Genomic DNA, 19,637 nt, shown 5'->3' with positions numbered 1-19,637 from the left:
GGGAGCAATCAGGGGTTAAGGGTCTTTTGCTCAGGAACCCAGAGTGGAGGCTTTGGGGATCGAACTGGATACTTGCAGCCCTCTCAGAACTCAAGCACACTCCTCTAACTCAAAAGGCCAACACTCCACCTAGGCCTCATGCGTTTTTACAGCACTAGTGGTTGATTTTTTGGTACAGTGGGCTGACAGAAAAGGGGGTATGAGAGAGAGAGAGGGGGAGAGACATGCGGCAAAGGACCACCTTCCAGATTCGAACCCGGATCAGCCTCTTTGAGGATTAAGGCCTTCATACATGGGTCTTGCACGCTGATCACTGCTCCTCCGAACCACTAAACGATTCAGAGGAACTATGTACACACACCGCCATTTTTAGGTTCATATTTATAGAAAAAAAAATATGAAAGAAAGGAATTTACTACCAGTGTCACATTTAAACCCCAAAGCCTATAACTTGGTCAAATATGAGAAGTTCTAGGGGTATGGATAAATTTCCAAAGCATTGTAGCTATTACTCTGTTAATCCATGTCTCCATTTCACATTCATATTGGTGAATATCCACTTACAGAAATCAGCATGGCCTTAGGCCTTAAATAACCAGCTCATGGAGGGATTATGAAAAGACCATGTTTCTGAGTGTTAATCGTATTTGTTGCACTCAGTGGAGCAAGTGTGTCTTATAAGATGATGCATAAATCCACAGCATGACATGTAACATGGATTTTACACTGACTGGGATCTGACTGATCAGCTGATCAGACAGAGCAGTTGGAAGTGGTCCTCGTATTCAAGAAGGCATCTTCATTTAACCGGCAGTCTATTTTCATTATAAAGTCTGCAGGCTGATCATATCTCTGCACTGCCACACAGGAATTTGAAATGTAGATGCAGGGGCTTCGCTTCCTTTTGATGGCAGTTCACCTTCAGCTACCGACTGGAGTGAGAACGTGACAGGGATGCAGAAATAAAGCAATAATCAAACAGAGGTGGATTTGTGAATGACAAGTGATGACCGATGATAGACTGATACAGGGAGGAGAGGAAAAAACAAAGCAACGAGATAAGAGTGAGCGCATTGGATGGATGAACAAATGTGGAAGAACGTCGGCGTTTGAAATGTTTGCACATCTGCAGCAAATCCATAATGTAACCTAATGCTGCTGGAAGCATCCAACAAGCTAAACAGACAAGCGGCTGTTTCCGCTGTGTGAGCACAATTCTTCAAAACAGAAAACACAGTGGTTAAAAAATGTTTCTCTTTTTGTCTGCAAATAGAGCAAAAACACATTAAAATGGCTTTCTGATACAAAGAGAGGAAAACATGTAAGTAGGAATAGAGAGTGTTAGATGTTAAAACATAGATTATTATTATCTGGTGGGAATTCTTTATTAAACAACTGTTCAAATCTTTAATTTTAAGAATTACGTTTTAGGCATAAAAAGAAAACAGGTCGAGCCATTTTCAATTTAAGTAACATGGTTCCCCACCCAGAGCGCTCACTCATTTGGGGCGGCACTGGCACTCAATACAATGTATCTATAGTTTGACTCCAAAAGCACCTTTTCTTTTGTTTGCATGTCCAGGTGGGAGCAGCACTGCAGTGAGGCTAGACACAGACCTTAATTCATGGCTTCTGACTTTTTGATAATTCAAAGATTATTACGCTGTTATATAAGAACTTTTGGGTGTGTTCACTCATTTCTAGTTGGAGTTGTAAAAATATAGCCTGATCAGTTTGAACTTTTGTATCTTTTACCCTGAATTGAGTTTTTTTTAGGTACTATTTGAGATTTCTGAAATCTTTAGTCTTGTTTTTAAGCGTATTTTACAAAATTTTGATTACCTTAAGTTGATATTTACATTACAACTGCCTTAATTTGGAGTGCTGGCTTAGTGGTTAGACCAGTGCGTTTGTGCTCTGAGAAGTTTGCAAATACCGAGTTCGATTCCCACAGACTGAACTCTGGTTCCTGGGCAAGACCCTTAACCCCACACTGCTCCCTGGGTGCCACACAGTGGCAGCCCACTGCTCCCCAAGGGGATGGGTCAAATGCAGAGTGAATTTCCCCATTGTTGGACAATAAATGGATTTACATTTTTTTTTTTTGTACAACTTAAACTCAACATTGACAAATAAACTAAAACTGAATTTTTATATTCTTTCACCTATGTACATATATGACGTAATGTATATAGTTAAAAATTACATTTTAGATCAATAATTTGTTTTCAGATTTCCCTCTCTGGTTTTTAGTTCTAATTATTACTTATTTTTCTGTAATTTTTGCTGCTCTACTATGGGCTCCAGTGGTATTAGCTGGATGTTTAATGTCACACAGCCCTGGTTGATACTGTAAGCTGTTTATAGGTGAGAATTTTCAGACAGAAACTAACTCATGCTTCATGGAACTAATCTGCCATGTCTGGACTTTTTAATCTGTCTCCAAACAGCTGAAAGGCAAATTCAAATAAAAAAGACATGCAATAAAAAAATAAATAAATAAATCTGCAAAGATAACTTAGATTAGGCTATTTGAGAATCTATGGAAATTCCACAACCGCATCAATTCCTAATGTAACCCTGATCATTCATCAAAAAGTAAAAATCTTTTCTAGGTATATTTGAGATAAATGTGTGGAAACTAAAATCTGGAAGAGTGTGCCTAAAAGGCAAAAAAAATATGGTTATCATTGTTATATGTGCCTGGTGTTGTGATCTTATGTTCTATTTAATTCCCAGCCAGCTGGGAATTTATATTTCTGATAGTTTAAGATGTTTATTGCCTTCCCCCGGTAGGGGTGGTAAAATATCTTATTTAATCAGATATTATTTTGGCTGTTATATCTTGTTTATGGACACATCCCCTACTAGCTGTGTGTTAGAACAATAACTGAAAGAGTGAATCGAGCACGGTCATGGTCATGGTCAAACAGTTAATTCTGCAAATACACTACCGTTCAAAAGTTTGGGGTCACATTGAAATGTCCTTATTTTTGAAGGAAAAGCATTGTACTTTTCAATGAAGATAACTTATACACCTATGTAGATATTGCACCAAAAACCAGACATTTGCAGTCATTTACCACATTAGCAATGCACAGAGTGTATTTCTTTAAAGTTAAGACTAGTTTAAAGTTTTCTTCATTGAAAAGTACAGTGCTTTTCCTTCAAAAATAAGGACATTTCAATGTGACCCCAAACTTTTGAACGGTAGTGTATATGGAACAAATTCACCACAACTTCTGTACAAAATATAAGTTTATTAACAAAAATCATTCAGCTCCAAGTCAAACATGTTTGAGTTTAAAACTCTTAACTAAGACTAGTGAAACTCAACTAAACTACTATGTACAAAGAGGAACGGGAAACATGTTTGAAAACCATATTACAGTTTAAGATGGATCTTGTGTTTTAAACCATAGTTTATCTGGAAGAATTTGGGATGTGATCAAATTAGCTTTTCGCTAATTTAGAGAAATTAGAATGTTTTCAAACAATGCAAATCCATAAGGTAATTAAAACAATATTTGGCCAAATAATGTTTTATTGAATGATTTGCTTAATCAAGAACCAATAACCTTTAGGGAAACAATTCTTTACCCTCTTTGAAATATCAAGCAGCGACTAGACATCAGGATTCCATTCAATGACTCTTGGTTATACTTGGTAATGGAAATGTAATGAACATACAAGGAGCACATGAACACTAATGTTATATCAGCGTTTAAACCCTTAGTGAAATTAAGCTTGTTCAAGCTTCAACAACAGCTCACTACATATTTCTGTAGCATAGCGTACCATGCAATCTATCCTGTTAGCTTTGTCTTTACTCATCAGTAAACACATGAAATGATCATCATCATTAAAAGAGATATTATTTGTTCTGTCCCTAATTTTGCCAGACCTGCAAACCTTTTTGTCCATTTCCATTTGCAGACATTCCAAGTTCCAAAAACTTATTTGAAATTAGCATCCATGGACAGATACGCTGCACAGGTTTCACCAGCAACCTCCTCCCCACACCCCGCTCTCTCTTGTTGTCTGCGCAATCGCAGTCATTCTCATCAATTATGCGGGCAATACAAATTATTGTATTGCCTGATCGCTCTCACTCGCATGAAAAAAACACCACCTCCCACAGTCTAAAATCCAGGGTAATTTATCCGACTCGCGGGCATCCGTGAACAACTATCTATATCAGGGAGACTCTCGGAACTTCCGGGAGACTTGGGATGTCTGCATTTAGAAGGCTTGAGATTCTTCCAGCTGCAGCTCAGTAGTCAGGTCACAGCAACCAGGGGTTTCTTTGTCTCAGTGGCTTACATCAAGGCAGGCTTCTCATCCAGTCTAGATCTATAAGTTCTGAAACTCAAGAGAAATGTCTTGCAAAAAGTCTGTTTTGCAGCAGTTTGGTTCTGAAAGTTTCTGACTTATCCTTGATGATTCTGGAGATCTGGGTCCTGGGCCTTGGATCTCCATCTTGTTGGAGATCCTGCTGAAGTGGACCACAGCTTCATGGGCAAGAGAGCAGGAAAAGAGAAAGAATCCTGTGTGTTCTCTGTTTTTCTTGTCCTCACAGAGAGGGGGCTGGCAAGTCACACCTCTGTGGGCGGTCTTGTGGAAGAGTTGGCTGAAAAGGGGGGTGGTTGGAGAGATCTTACAGCTGGTTATTCACCAAACTTGTGTTGTCTTCTCGGGTCACCGTGTCAAGATGAAATATAGACACTTGTTCCAAATGTAAAAAAAAAAACATGATCATGGCTTATGGTCAGGTTCCAATTTTGAGCTCTTGAAAATTTGTTTTCTTTTTGGAATCATATCAGTGAAGTTTAGTTGAAATGATTCAGTGAAATAAAAAAATAAAAACCTTCATACTACAGAAGAGAGGCTTTTCTTTCCCTGGACTGAATGTTATATTGATCTTGGGCCATAATCGATCCATTTGAACTGTTATTTTTCCAAGGTGGAATGATGATGAAACATCTTAGGAGCACAGTTTTGCCCTGCATTTTCTCTAATTCAGTGTTAAAACACATATAGGCACTTACACCTGGATAAATTTTCATCAACAAGTTTAATTCATCCTTTTTAAATGTTTTAGTCATCAGACTATATATATATATATATATATATATATATATTTACATATATTGAATATATTGTGTCCCAAGTGAGGCAAGTTGAGAGCATCATGAGCCGAGGGAGATCACGAGGAGTGCAATTCTTTAAGGTTAACACCTTCAGGTTTGACAGAAGCTGCAGCTGTTTGTGAGAATGATACAAAGTTTTATGGAGCTAGCAATAATAATTCTGTCTGCGTGAATATTTCAGGCTGAGGCTTTCATGAGTAAACAGTATCATCTGGAAAACCTGGTAATAAAAGTTGATGAGTCACACTATGCAAATTGATAGTCTCACTATCATTTTGCATAACGTAAATTGAATAAGGATGACATATTACTACAAATTAAAAAACTGCCCTTCAAAGTAGTAAGTAGATGGGTGAACCCTTGGTGTCCCCATAAGACAACAACCCCAATCATTATTGATGATGGATGAATGAGTTAGAGTTACACTACAACCTCAGCTCTATTTGAATATTCAGACTTAAATGTCATTTTCTGTGACGGGAAACAACTATTCTTATAACAATCTATTCAATAGAGTTGAAGGCTGTATGTTGTTTGAAAGAAATGTATTTTGTATTATGAATCTGCCCCCCAATACTCTGGATGTTGTGCTCTGTGAACACAATGAATAAACTGTATATTTTAAGATTTTTTTTTAATATATTCTCAATCTTTTATTGTGAGTGTCCTTCGTTCTCAGGGAGAACTAGAATATAGATAAACCCTTTTTTTTAAATAAAAAGTTTGAGTCAAATATCCAATCAGGACCTTGCTCATGGGTATAGATAATTCTAACCTTGAATTGGGAACATATTCAATCTTGTGCCTCCAAATTTATTTAACACCGTGATGGAGGGTGTATGTGCACTTCTTACTGAGGCTGTTTGTCTTGGTAAATAACTAACTTTTAAAATAGGTCATCAGTCTGTCTGCAGTGCTGCAACTGTTGTGATTTGGTGGTCTGAAGGATTTTTACTGTCCCTGGAAACCTGTTTCAGTCATTAGACACAGGATGGTGTTCTGATTGAGGAGAAACTTCCGCTGAGGGAGAAAGACAGCTGAGCTTTCTATTTTTAGGCTGCAGACAGGTTCTGGGAGAGCCGATAATGGGACCAGAGTTGAGACATCCAGACAGGACAGGAAAACAAAGGGTAAATCACAAAAAGCTAGAAATCAAACTTCTAAGTGGCTTGACATTTCCAAGAAGAGACCCTTAGATGTTGATGTTTGCATGCTGGCAGGCAGGAGCGCCGTGCCCTGACATCTGCAGCAGCAGTCCTGGTGTTCAGGGAAGGTGGTGGTGGTGGGGGGAACTCAGTCTCTTTCTCCATCTCTCACACACACATGCTCTCTCTCCTCTGTTACCTTGGCAACATACTTTCTGCATAGAAATAGCATCTCTTGCTGTGTGCCCCCCTACAACACACACACACTAAGCAGACTTTAAGAGATTTCAATGTGTCTTGAACAGATTTGACCTACAGAAATGGAGTTATTACTGTTCAACCTGTCTTACAAGCAAATTGGCTGTGTGAAGAGGCAATTTAGGACTTAAGGGGGAGATTCTCACTGACAGGCTCTCATTTTACAACAGGAGATGTAGAGGAAGGTGTAACTTACAATGAAGCTCTGCATTTTAAGGGCAAAGATCTCTCCCTCAACTAAAATCAAGTCTATATTATCCAACACCAGATCCTATGCGGCTGCAAGCGTCAGCTTGACAAGGAGGAGGAAAAATCTCTCCAGGGGAGTTATTAGGAAAATGTAAAACAAACGTTAAACCACTGCAGAGAGAGCTGCAGTTTCAACATCTCAACCACACACACAGATAAAGGTTTAGTGTTATCTCACTCACTCGGCCTCAGCGTGATAAACCTGCGTTTGCTCGCTGTCAGAACAGCCAGACGAGCTAATGAAAGAAAATTCAGGGGCTGAGATTGCTGGTGAGATCCAGCTCAGCTGCAAATAAACCAGGGTTTGACCAAATCGGGTGGTGGTGGGGGGAGGATGGAGAGAACAGTGGCCAGATAAACATGCGGGAAAAGTTTTTTTTACATTTCTTTTTAAAAAAGGGTTTGAACCCCTAGGAGAAGAAGCTGTAATGAAATAAGCATCTGAAAGAGAGCAGGTGTTGAAGGCTTGACAGACTTCAGCTGCATAACAAGTAGCGCATTCACTCTTCTCCCCCTGCTTTTGTCAATCAAAACATCCAGTGCTGTAAATAAATGCTCCCTCAGAAGAAGGGGAGAAGAAGAGACAGATATCCCCAAGAGGAATCAGCTTTACATACCCTGACTTGCTTTCTCACTCGCGAACAAAAACAAGAGGGGGGGAGGGGGAGGCTTGAACGTCACTCCAGTCAAAGTAACTCCCAGGTAGAGAAGAGGGAGAAAAGAAACTGAGCTTGGTTGTGAATTTAAAGCAGGTGCATCAAGCTCCAACTCCAAGGCTAAAAAGGCCAATGACGCATCAAGAATGCAAGGAGGTGAAATTTGTTGATTTCCTCAACTGGCAGACCGGGACGACAGGAGTTTTCTAATAAAGAAAGGCTCAGGACAAAACTCTGAATACCACCGAGAGCTAACAGTTTTAGCTTTTTTAAAGTATTTACACGTTTTGTCTCATCACAGTCTAAACATTGTACATTTTAAGAACAATGCCGCATTGCATTAGAGATTTTTCAGCTGAACTCCCCTGCTCATTCTGAAGCAAATTATTCCCACAGCATGATGCTGCCAACACCACATTTCATCATGGGGATGGCGTGTTCAGGGTAGTTAACTTACTGCCAGACAATGTTTTACATCCAGTTTTAAAAAATGTTTTCTGATGTAACCCAACCGGAGCTTGCTCCACATGTTTGTGCCTAAATGGATACCATATCTAACCTAACAGCTCAGGTACACGGTGGTATCCTGGTAATTTATGCGGGATAAATAGTGTTCCAGCATATATTCAAAGCTTAAAACATTGTCTGAAAATCCTAAGCTGACCCAAATGCATTCACAACCACTTCCGGGAACACTTCCCGGACTTCTCTGCTGTGTTCCTTGGTATGTTTACCTACTGAGATAATATATAAACATATCATTACTTTTTGGCTAACCTTTTATGGCAGTTAGTTTGACGCAAGTTTATTTATACATACTATAATAAACAAATCTATTTAGATCTTTTACTTAAATATTCCATTAAACATCTTAAGATGTGAATGTGAAATTGTTTTAGAGGTATGAATATTTTTTAAAAGCACAGCATTTTTACTTTGAAATAAGCAGAGTTGGTGACTGAATGGCTGGAGATCAGCACCATGGATAGCACTGGCACTGCTGTTTGGAGCCTGTAGAAGTGAGGGGGGGGCAAAGAGCAGGATCTTAGCGGGACGCTGACATAGCCAATTGTGCTAATCCTGCTGGCTGTGCAGAAAAAGGGGAATGGACTTACGGAGAGTCAGAAAGTGCCAGTGGAGCCCCAGGAGAGGTGGACGGAAATCCTCCTGAAGGGAAACAGCTTTTAGGAGGTGATCCTGAGCTCAAAACGAATTAAAACTGACACAAGCTGTCCTTGTGGTCGGTGAGATTTAGTTTAGTTTGATCCTGAAATGAAATATACTGATGCAAGGTGTCTTGTGGTTTTCTGTTCTCGCTAATAACATCTGTTGTTGATAAGAAGCGATAAGATTGAACTTTGAAAATTGTCAGCTTTTTTTTAAACTCAGCTGCAAACCTGTTTTTACCCAGTGAGGATGAATTCAACTTGTTTTCTAATGGCTTTATATGCACATGTTCAGGATGCAAACCTGGAGATTTCAAATGATGCTTTATGTGTTTTTTAATCAGCCTCCTGGCTTTAATTTTTCTACTCTAGACTTACTGTGTGACATTTTCATCAGGGGTTTTCTGATATTTACTTGATTCTCACACAGCCGGTTCTGCACCACCTGCTGAAACTCAGGAGGGAGTCTCTTTTCGCCCACCACTGGATTTTGTTTCTCAAAACAACACCGTGATGATTTTAAACTTAGCTTTAATGGTCCATATTTGTTCTGCGAAAGGTTTATATGTGGTTCTGTGTGCTCTGGCCTAAAGCTTCATTGTGATTCTAATGCAGACCAGAGCCGGCTCTTCTAGGGCCCTAAACAGAGTTTTACTGAGGTGTCCCAATTTCAATTTTAACCTTCATACTGAACATGCTTGCATTTTCAAAACTATTTTAGCTTTTCTCTTACATCTCTACATTTAACGTAACTACCTTTACAATAAACTGCTGGTATTGTAATAATATAAAATGTCCTCAGTATGGGGGACTCTCATTTTTGTTAGTTTTCTTGTACTTTCAGCTGTCCCTTGAGCAGATGTGTGTTCCATTCTGCAAACAGAATAGACACGAAACCTAAAGAAGCATTAGGAAAACTGTACCTGCAGATGGATTTCGAAGGATCCTCAGCCTATTATGGAGATGTGCGGCCTGTTATCCTATTCAATTTTAGACGTTTAATGTCACTTTATTACTAATTACATTTAGATAAAATTACATTTTGTTTTTTTCAGGCGTACAGCATATATACTTACATAACCTTCTATGGATAACACTGTAACCACCATAGTATTTGAATGCTTCTCAAATAGTAAACTCTGGATCACAACTTATCTGAAGGGACTGCTTAACAAGAAAAAAAAGCCTTCAAAAAGGGAAAATGTGGAATTAATGAGGAGTATTAAGAAGTAACTTAAGGTCAATATAAGAGAAAGCAATGTGGCTATAGGAAGAGGCTGGAAAGCAAATTCTAACAGAACAATATCAGAGATATGTGGTCAGGGATAAGGAGGAACACATGCTTCAAGCAGGAGGATCAGACAGATGGAAGTCTGGAGACAGCCAATTAACAGTATTAATTCTTAAATTGGTTCAGTTCAGGAACAGCTGGAACTGCAGGAGAATTGTTTTTTTTTTTACAAAGAATAATTCTACATAAAGCGAAGAATATTATGGACAGCAATTAGCACCTTCTTCAGAAGATTGTTAAACAGCAGCAGTGTGTCTCCAGTAAGAGGCTTCTCCAGATCCAGTGCAAGACAGACAGCTACAGAAGATCCTCCTGCCTATAACTATCAACACCTGCAACTCTTTCAAAAACTGCCAGTGAGTTTCAATTCAAAACACTTTATTTCTCCCAAAGGGAAATTAAAAGCTGCAATAACTCATTTTGTATTTAATTTTTTTTTAACCAGCTGTAGGTGTTGATATTTCTAAACAGGAAGGAGTTGCTGCAAAATTTTATTTCCCCTTTGTAATTATTTAAGTGTTTTTTTTTTTATTGAATCATCACTCAAGTAAACATTACCTGTTGAAAGAATTACAATACAAAGGAGGTAGAAAGAGCATCCCACTATTTACTGTTGGATATAGCTTGGGATGTGTGATGCTATAGTTCCATCATCCAAGGGAGCCTTCTTAAAGTGCAGGGGATCATGGGGGTTTGAAATACCAGGACCTTCTAAAGGTAAACGGGTGAACCTTAGATTGCATCATAGGGCCATGGAGGACAGTACTACTATGATTTTAAGATAATTATTATAGTTAAACAAATTGATATTATACCGTCAATATTTGAATAGTGCCATAAAGATTACATGACTGTTAAATAGTTTAAAACGGAGCATACAGCCCAAAGCCGAACCAAAATAGCTGAAGCAGCACAGGACGCATATGTACCTGCTGCTGTTCATTTTTGCAAGAAGAGATCAAAAATGCATTTTTGGAAGGCAAAGACCTCCTGATTGGCTAAGACCAAACTTTGGTAGGCGGGCACTAGGTGTCTCTTTGTCCAACTAACTTGGAAAGCTCTGCTGGATGTCGAAATTTTCCCAGAAAGGATTTTATAGCATGCAGACTAAAAACATGTAAATTAAACCGAGTGATGAAAGATAGCATCCGCTAAAGACCCAATTTACTTGTTCCTCAATCAAAATAACACCAATTGTTTGCTGATACAAGAAAGGAAAGCTGATCCTTTAGTGTAAATGTGCATTTGAGTCCCCCTCCAATATATATATAAACATTAATCAAGAACTAAATATGTGATATATTTTTGCACACAATGTAATCATAGTTGGTAACCAACATAATCTTCCTACAGAGACCTTCCCAGAAATAAAACCAGAGAAAAACAGAGTAGTTTGACAGAGTTGGAATGACCCATTTTATTGTGGGCTGTTGAAATACATGGATGTAAATACCAACAAAAGGAAGATAATGGTTGACATCTGTACATTACATTCTAACAAAGAAGTGATGCTCTCGCAGTCTTTTCCACCTACACGTCAGACCCCTTTAACTGTGACCGCCGCCGAGTATGATTATATTACTCATTCATCTGTGTTAAGACAGTTTATATAAAATATAAAGAAACTCGTTGACTAAAAGTTTAATTGGTTAACACTTTAAATCACACCTCTACCTATGTCTACTTAATCTTAATACAGCCATACAATACAAGTATACAAGGTTATTTTGTGGTTAGAGAAAAGTACAACCAAAGACGGTGTGGAAATGCAAACATACAGTTGGGTTTTAAACTCCTCCTAGGTGTGTATCAGGTGGAACAAGGCTGCGGCCTTTTTTAGGTCATAGGTGGGGTCTTAAAATGTAGGAAAATAAAAGAGGAAAAACTGTTTGACTTAACACAGCCTGAGAACAGTGTACAATATGCACACTTGGAGGGAAATTAAAACAACAAAATAAAAGTACTAATATATACCGCAGTTTCTCTGACTTCTCAGGTAAAAATAAATCTCTGATTTTTGCCCTTGGGTTCCATCTTCTGGTAACAAAGTGCCAATAGAGCAATGAAGTGGTGCAGGTAGGGGGTAGGGTCTGCACCAGGTTCCTCTTCCAACATGCCAGCAGGGAAAAAAGGGCTTTAGGTGAGGAGGAAACAACAAACAAAGTTTCAGTGTTTTATGTCTTTTAAACTGTCAGACTTTTTCCATGTTTTTTTCTTTTTGTTTGTTTTATAAATCATTAAAGTCTCAAGGGTTGTCATCACATCTTCTAAAGGTTGTTTTTTCCCCCCGCCTGGGCAACTGGACGCTGACGAAGGGGCTCTCACTGGTTGTTTTTGGCTTTTGCGTGTGTGAGAATGTGAGACTTGAGGTTGGTCGACTGGGCAAATTTCTTATTGCAGCCGTCGAAGGGGCACACGTAGGGTCGGTCCCCGGTGTGGATCCTCACATGTGTGCGCAGGTTGAAGTCTAGAGAAAACCTTTTCCCGCAGCCTTCAAAGGTACACTGGAAGAAAAAAAATAAAAAACCTCTTATTAACCTCAAGAAAAAACAGAGTCCTTGTTTTGTTTTCAAAGACAAATGCAATCTTTAAGGTATCATTGTCAGGAATAGCTAAATTAGGGATAGAAACAACCAGCAGCAATCATAGTGGAATGGTTTAAATCAATGTGAATATGCTTAAAAAAAAAATAAAATAAAACAATGTTCAATGACTATTTAATACCCTTTCTAATAACCTGCTTCATATTTAATATCCAGTGCAATAACTATATAAATATAAATACCCATTTAATACCCTGATCAAAAACCCACTGCAATAATCCTGTTAAGAGACTTCAGCTGTAATATATATATATATATATATATTTTTTTTTTTTTTTTTTTCTGCACTGTGAGATCAATAAATTCAATTAAGTTTATATCCATACAATTGCCTGCAAAGTGCTTTAACTGCTCTATTCTGCTTATAGTGACTGAACAAAATCAAGTATAAAGATGCAGTTTGCAGATAGAACTATAGATGGGTGATATTGAATTATTAGTTTATTTAATTTTAGTCTGTTTAATGAAATGTTTGTAAAAGAAAGCAAGTATTGAACATCATATGATTGATTATAATCCTCACTGCAAAGGCTGAAAAGAACAAAATGAATGCATGGGCCATTTCAACATTAAGTAATGTGATTAGAGCACTAAACAGCAACAAATTAGTTTTGTGCATTTTTTTTTATAGATACCGATATTCCTATGCTGTAGAACAGACATTGGAGAAAATGCTTAAAGTCACAGTTCCTACCAAACCTTTTTAGGTTTTTAAATATTTAATTGGCAGTTTGATCACTTAAAAAGTCTTTGTTGATATAAGGAAACAAAACAAAAAAGGAAAAAGAAATCATGAATAATGATTTGTTATAAAACAGGGAAAAACTTCTAAGAGTCATCATGCAAATCCAATGTGAGACTGTAGATAAAAGCATGAAGAAGGAGAGCAAGGTAAGGCAATAAACAAGCCCTAATGCCGACCTGGAAGGGTTTCTCCCCCGTGTGAACGAGCTGGTGGCGTTTGAGCTTGGAGCTCTCGACGAAAGCCTTGCCGCACTCTGCGCAGACATGAACACGAGGTCCGTGGGTATGCAGATGCTTCCTCATTGCCGAGTTATCCCTGAACATCTTTGTGCAGCCCTGGGGGGGAAATCAAATGAAGCACGGCGCAGAGTTGACAAACAAATAATGGGAGGTTCGCTGCAGAGAGGATGTCGATATTCTATTGATGCGTCAGGGGGTTATGTTTCCCTTTCATACAAATGTCAGCGACAAGTGCTCTCAGCGTTTTGTAGAGCTTTTGGAAAGAGGCTCTGAAAAGCGTAGAACAACAGATCTATACCACACTGAAGTGGTGATGCTCTGTTAACAGCCAAACTAAAAGAGCAGGCTGCTCGCAGAGCAAAGAAAACCATTTACATTAACGGCTCCACATAAAAGCTGATTGAAATTGTGCATCAGAGCACTCAAGTGCTATCAATGCTTTTGAAAAACCTTTATTAAAAAATAAAACAGGAGAGACAAAACAACAAACGGAAGCATTAAACTTGTGCAAACAGCAAATTTTGTTTTGATAAGAGTTTCGGTGAGATGCAGGAACTTTAGACTCACTTTATGAGGACAGGCTATCGTCCGAGGAGCATCATCTTCTTTAACCTTTCTGGGCTTCATTCTAATGGGCGGAAGGGGGGGGGAAGGGACATACATGATTAGAGGCATTCAAAAATAAACAAAAGGCATTCTGTTTAAGAAATCTATTGGCAAAATTAAAAACTGTCCCTTTTTTCTCTAAATCAGCTCCATCTGTTCAGCACCACAAACAAAGTCAGACCAAGGACAAAAATAGACCCTTTAATGTATAAAAGATAATTTCCATTCCTTATGCTGATTTCAAAACTACTCCCTCAATTAAAGAACCCACAGTCCTTTTAAAAAAAATCTCCTTCATGTCAGAAAATAAATCCTCAGAGTCGTTCAAAATCAGAATCAGAAGGTAGGAAAATCAGAAGCCGTGATTGGTCGGGAGAGCTTGTTTGCTGCATCTCCACTTCAAAGTCAACCGCAAGCGTCACTGTTTCAGCTGAGGAACCAAAGATGATGCCGGTAGCTAATGGGAGCAATTCAGGAAAGATCTAAAGGAAAAGCATTCCAGCAAATTCTGTACATTTATGAGTTCATAGATCTAAACCTCAGTCAGCAGCCTGTATTTAGACAGACCAAACTTTCTATTGTTTGTTAGGCTGCTGCTGCCTCAGCTCGTTTTACAATAAACGTGCCGTTTTATCCATATTTGACGAGTTACTTATAGTTTGCCTTTAGCTGCCTCTTTTTTGCAAAAACAAAAATTTAGCTGAGCCTTTCCTTTCCCTTTTCAATTCCTTCTTGATTTTATCTTGTAAAGTAATTACACTGTATAATGCTGGTATGTTCTGACATGTTTAAGCGTTTTGCTGTGAGAAATCCTATAGTTTCGTAGCCTCATATTTCTGCTCTCCTGCAGTCTCTGGGAGAGTTGAAGTTGCAAGACGTGGGCTTTTCAAATGTGCACTGAGTTACATTACACTAAATTAAGTTGGATATTTAACAACTATTTTAAAGTAGTTTTAAATTGTTATTTTTCAGTTAAATCAGGTCCAAATTTACTATTTTCTAGGAGACTGAGAAATGTCACTTTCATTTGAATATGAACCAGGGGTCCATTGAGCTTTAATGTCGTATTAACTTGAAAACCTTATTCTGATCAAGGTAGGACAAACAAAATTTAAACAAAAATGTTATCAAGGTAAAAATTAGCGTGAAATATTTAACATTTTAACCCTCTACCATATTAATGGACAATAATAAAAACCATCAATGCATATCCAGACTGTGCTGTGATCCTGGAGGAACTGGTCCAACAAACTGGGGAGCAGGGTAAATGCTAGAGCTCTGTAACCTACAACTCATGCCTGGAGGAAGGTTGAAAATGGTACACAAGTTAAAATCTACTGACAAATAAACGGGATACTTCTAGAACCTTCCAGGACCACTAAAGCTAAGGTTTCTGGATATAATTACAAGAAGACAGAGCTTATTACAATAAAATCGCCAACTTTTTATGCTTTCTATGCTATTCTCTAACAACAAAAAACAACAACTAACAACTTCACAAGACATTTAATTTAAACCCTGTAACATCTGCATTTCAGATCTAAAAAAAAAAATTGTATGTTCAGGAACACCAATAAGCTAGTATCTATACTTAAATAATAAATAAGGGTTGATAATACATGGTGAAGTCAAATTAGGTAGACAATTTTAAGATCTGTCCAGGGACAACAGACGAAAAATATCATTTTGCCTAATTCTGTGTAAAGTGCAAAATATCGTTTTTAGTATATATACATATATATATATATATATAATAACTAAAAATAATATTTTGCATACCACACAGGGCATTATTGATTTCACTAAACAGAGTTTGTTCATCCTTCATAAAAAACATAACATGTTAAGGAAAGTAGGAAACAATCCAAACGTCACCATGGTAAAAATGCATATTTTGACCTTTCAAAAAGCACCAGAAAGCCCTCAGTGGGTCTGTGTTGACAGTGTAAACACGCCTGTTTGCCGCTGGGAGGCGCTGAAGCAGAAACACTCACCTGGCAAATTCAGCCAGCTGTTTGGGGTCTGAGAGGTCGATCCCCGGGATGCCACCAGGGGGCAGCTTCTTCCCCGTCATGTACTCGGAGTAATCCGGAGGAGAGTTCTCCCCGACGATCTGCTCCTCCACCACTGACTCATGGTCAATGTCTTTATTGTCATCTAGGAAGACATTACAGAGACTGAACCGATAACATATTGGTGGGACCCTGCCTACGAGCCCCGGGAGTTAGAAAACATCTGCTGCAGCATCCAGGCCACCTGATTATGTTAACAAGCACTTCAGCTCAGCATAATTACTGAATAACATGAATACATTTACCATTTCCACCCAGCTGGAGTAATCACTAAATAGCTGTTTTATTTTAAGCAACAATTTGTATAATCTTGTGCAAATGCTTACTTGTAAGTTATTTTTAAATCATGACTGAACTACGACTGAATTTCATCATGGTATTTAAATGAATGTTTTTTTTTTAAACAATACAAAACAGATTAAATGAAAGTTAAATGAGATTAAGATTGTAATTTTTCATTAGTGATTTGATTAACGATATGAATAAACAGATTGACAACAAAAATAAATGCAAAAGCACTGTAATTTTAAAATACTCATTTAAATATTGCCCCTAAAAATACTTTATAGGTGTTTGAATCTGTGAAAATAAATTTACTAAAATAAAAACTCACAATTTCAGCGAAGTAAATTACCTTTTAAATCTTAAACACACCATTAAGTGGGAAAAATTTGTTAATAGTACTCTTCAGCATCCAGCAGAGAGCACTAAAAATAGAGTAGCGCATTAAGAAGATAACTAGGCTAGGGAACTTTTTTGAAATAATTAATGAATGTATTAAATTGAAGCTCTAGAGTGTTTTCTTAAAGCTGCTTTTATAAAAGGTGACTAATTATTAACTGATAGCCGTGTAGCTTAGCAAAACGTTGCTTTTAAAGAACTGTCAGCAATAGTAACCACGCAGGGCTAACGGCTAATATAATATACCGAATGCATAGCACTTAATTACAAGAAAATCATCGTTATAAAGCCTAAATCCCTGCTAATAGTCGCCCCCGAGGGCCCAGCGGCTATAAGTGCTGATAAAGTGCGCCAAAGCTTTGAGGCCTGCAGTCCTGTCGGAGCCAGCTCTCTCCAGTCCAGCAGCACGGCCGCCATCTCTGCCCGGCCGCGTCTATCGCCATCTTTTCGGGGCCGCCGCCATACTTACGAGTCTCGGGGAATATGGCGGCGCCCAGCAACACTTAAAACATGGCCTCCCTTCAAAACAAAAACATTTCCATATGCTATAGGTTGGTTTTTCATCGAAAAACCAGATTAAACGCTGCTTTTCACAACGACGCGAGTGAACACTCCAGGAAATAGTCTGGTGCAGCAGGACAACGCCCTGGTAACGAGGCCTCATTGCAATGGAGCTTACACACACAGTTAGGCTAAAGTTACTCACCCGATGCCCACATTGTAACAGAAAATTCTCCCTCTAGAGTCTTTATTTGCACCTGCTTCTGTTCCCATTTTCTCCCCCCAGCCTCGGCGCCACTTAAATAGCTCTTTTTGCCTGCTTTCTTTCCACCAGTGCCTCCTCCTCGCTTCACCCGACCCACTGAGCTCTTCCCAGCCACAGTCACTAAAGTCTGCTCGATGTATTCATCCTCGACCCCCGGAGCCGGTACCGGGATGAGGATCTGATCCTCGAATCCGCCCCCGCCGTCCGTGTGCAGGTCCGAATCGTCGCCGCCGACCACCTCCTCTCGGGTCTGGACCAGGATAACCTCCGAATGGTGGTGGATCGAGCTGGGGTCGTCTGTGACCAGCGGTTGCAGCGCGATCATGGGCTGCCCGTCGTCATCGTCGTCATCCCCGCCGACCACCGTGGTCTCGATAGTCTCCACCGGTATCGTTTCTACTTCTATTTCGTGCAGCTCCACGATCTCGGCCGGCATCTCCGAGCCGTCTGTCTCAATGTACAGAGTATCTCCGGATGCCATGTTGAAATCCGCCAGTTTGACTGTCTCATTCACGCCTTTTTGTGCTCCTTGTGTTTGGACCTCATAAACACTCGCTCACACACCCCCTCGGTCCGCGGCTGCCTCCGTCTCTTCCCCCTGTTCTTCGATAACAACTCTCCACTCCGTTACAAGCCAGTTCTCGTCGCCACTATGCTCTGTCATAGCAATCATCGCGAGATTTCGTTGTCCAAACGAGAACGGTTTTGCTTTGGTATGGGAGATTCCAAATCCTCTGGATTTAATATTTTAACTTTTTCCATAGCTTCCTAAACTTTATAAAATGTCTTTTATTACAATTGCCTAACTTATCATTAAATGTGTATCCCATTAACTTTTTATATGTTTAACTTTTCAGAATGCCCACTATGTCTGGAATTATTTTTAATTTAAATTTGTTTAAATATTACCAGTTTATTCTTTGGAATACCAATAAAAATCATGTGTTTTATTCACAAAGCATAGACATATTGAAACGAACTGTGCATTCAGAACTAATTTGCATACATTTTTCATGCTTTCCTTGCAAGGAATACAGAACACTATAGGTGCTAAGAAATTGAAAAACATAAATAATTAAAAACATAATATATGTAAACATCTTTACAAATCAGACACTATTATATTGATGTATTCATTATTCATAAAATAAAAATAAGAAAGGATTTAAATAATGGGATTTACTCTATTTTTTAAAGTTTTTTTTTCTGTGTTGGGTGCTGCAATGCACATTGCTATAATTTAAACGATCACTGTCGCTCATCAAACAAACTTTAACACCAGACTTGTTTATCTGTAGGACAAGTTAACGTCTGACCATTCACCTCATAGTTCCCCCCCCACACCCAACCTTTATCTTTCAGGATCTAAAGTGTCACAAAAAAAAGAAATTAGAAAAAATTTTAATTTTTTTGGTTAATTGAATGTATGATTAAATAATGAAATAGAGAAAGCATAAACATATAAATAAGTAATTGAATGAAATAAATTAAAAAGAGAGTTATTTAAAATGTTTTTCATTTTGTGAAAAAGCTCAAACGTAACTCCTTAAAGTCAGTGAGTGGGACTAAAACTTTAACCAATCAGATTTTAGAACCTTTAACTTTAGCCTTGAGACAGTTAAGTACACAGCAACCATATTTACTTCATAAAATTATTAAATAAATGTTGAAATGAACTACTCATCCTTTAAAAATAAATTTCAACAAATGTTTTGCTTAACAATGTCGATATGGAACTAGAATAAAAGACACAATAGTTTAAATTGATATACCTGTTATTTATTTCTTGTATACTACGATGTTACTTTTGGCCCTCCATTCTGCACTGCATGTAAAGAAGAGAAAATGTCCCAGTCTGAGGCGTAAATTTGACTCTCCTTCTATTGCTTTATCTTTTCTGCTGTATGTTGTGACTGACATATAAGTTTTATGAGGTACCATTTTTAGTTTTCTTGTTCCATTAAGTCAGCCTAGTTTTATTAAAACTTCCAACTATGGTAACTGTGTTGA

General features: G+C 38.3%; 1 protein-coding gene across 2 annotated transcripts; it reads right to left on the bottom strand.

The window, feature by feature from the left end:
* Window positions 1–12,199: 12,199 nt before the first annotated feature.
* On the bottom strand, window positions 12,200–18,275 carry LOC107090870 (transcriptional repressor protein YY1-like). Of its 2 annotated transcripts, none has more exons than XM_015384476.1 (5): window positions 17,568–18,275; window positions 16,103–16,265; window positions 14,070–14,130; window positions 13,440–13,598; window positions 12,200–12,419 (listed from the first exon to the last, which is right to left on the bottom strand). In XM_015384476.1, the coding sequence occupies exons 1-5, from the start codon at window positions 18,106–18,108 to the stop codon at window positions 12,237–12,239; spliced, it is 1,107 nt and encodes a 368-aa protein (XP_015239962.1). In that variant the 5' UTR covers window positions 18,109–18,275; the 3' UTR covers window positions 12,200–12,236. The 2 variants fall into 2 exon arrangements, with proteins under 2 accessions (XP_015239962.1, XP_015239963.1); XM_015384477.1 differs by having other exon boundaries at window positions 12,210–12,419; window positions 16,103–16,253; window positions 17,568–18,274.
* Between the last annotated feature and the right edge of the window lie 1,362 nt (window positions 18,276–19,637).

Source organism: Cyprinodon variegatus, unplaced genomic scaffold, assembly GCF_000732505.1.
Source record: "Cyprinodon variegatus isolate N-32 unplaced genomic scaffold, C_variegatus-1.0 Scaffold313, whole genome shotgun sequence".
Classification (NCBI taxonomy): Eukaryota; Metazoa; Chordata; class Actinopteri; order Cyprinodontiformes; family Cyprinodontidae; genus Cyprinodon; species Cyprinodon variegatus.
The sequence above is the reverse complement of the archived record's forward strand: the minus strand, read 5'-3'. Positions and strand labels throughout refer to the sequence as shown.

Excerpts from the sequence above, each read along its gene's own strand:
- LOC107090870 (XM_015384476.1), bottom strand. The coding sequence starts at position 18,108 with ATGGCATCCGGAGATACTCTGTACATTGAGACAGACGGCTCGGAGATG. Across the intron at positions 16,266-17,567 it reads TGTTACAATGTGGGCATCGG|ATGACAATAAAGACATTGAC; the intron begins GTGAGTAACTTT and ends ATGTCTTCCTAG. Across the intron at positions 14,131-16,102 it reads CAGCTGGCTGAATTTGCCAG|AATGAAGCCCAGAAAGGTTA; the intron begins GTGAGTGTTTCT and ends TCCGCCCATTAG.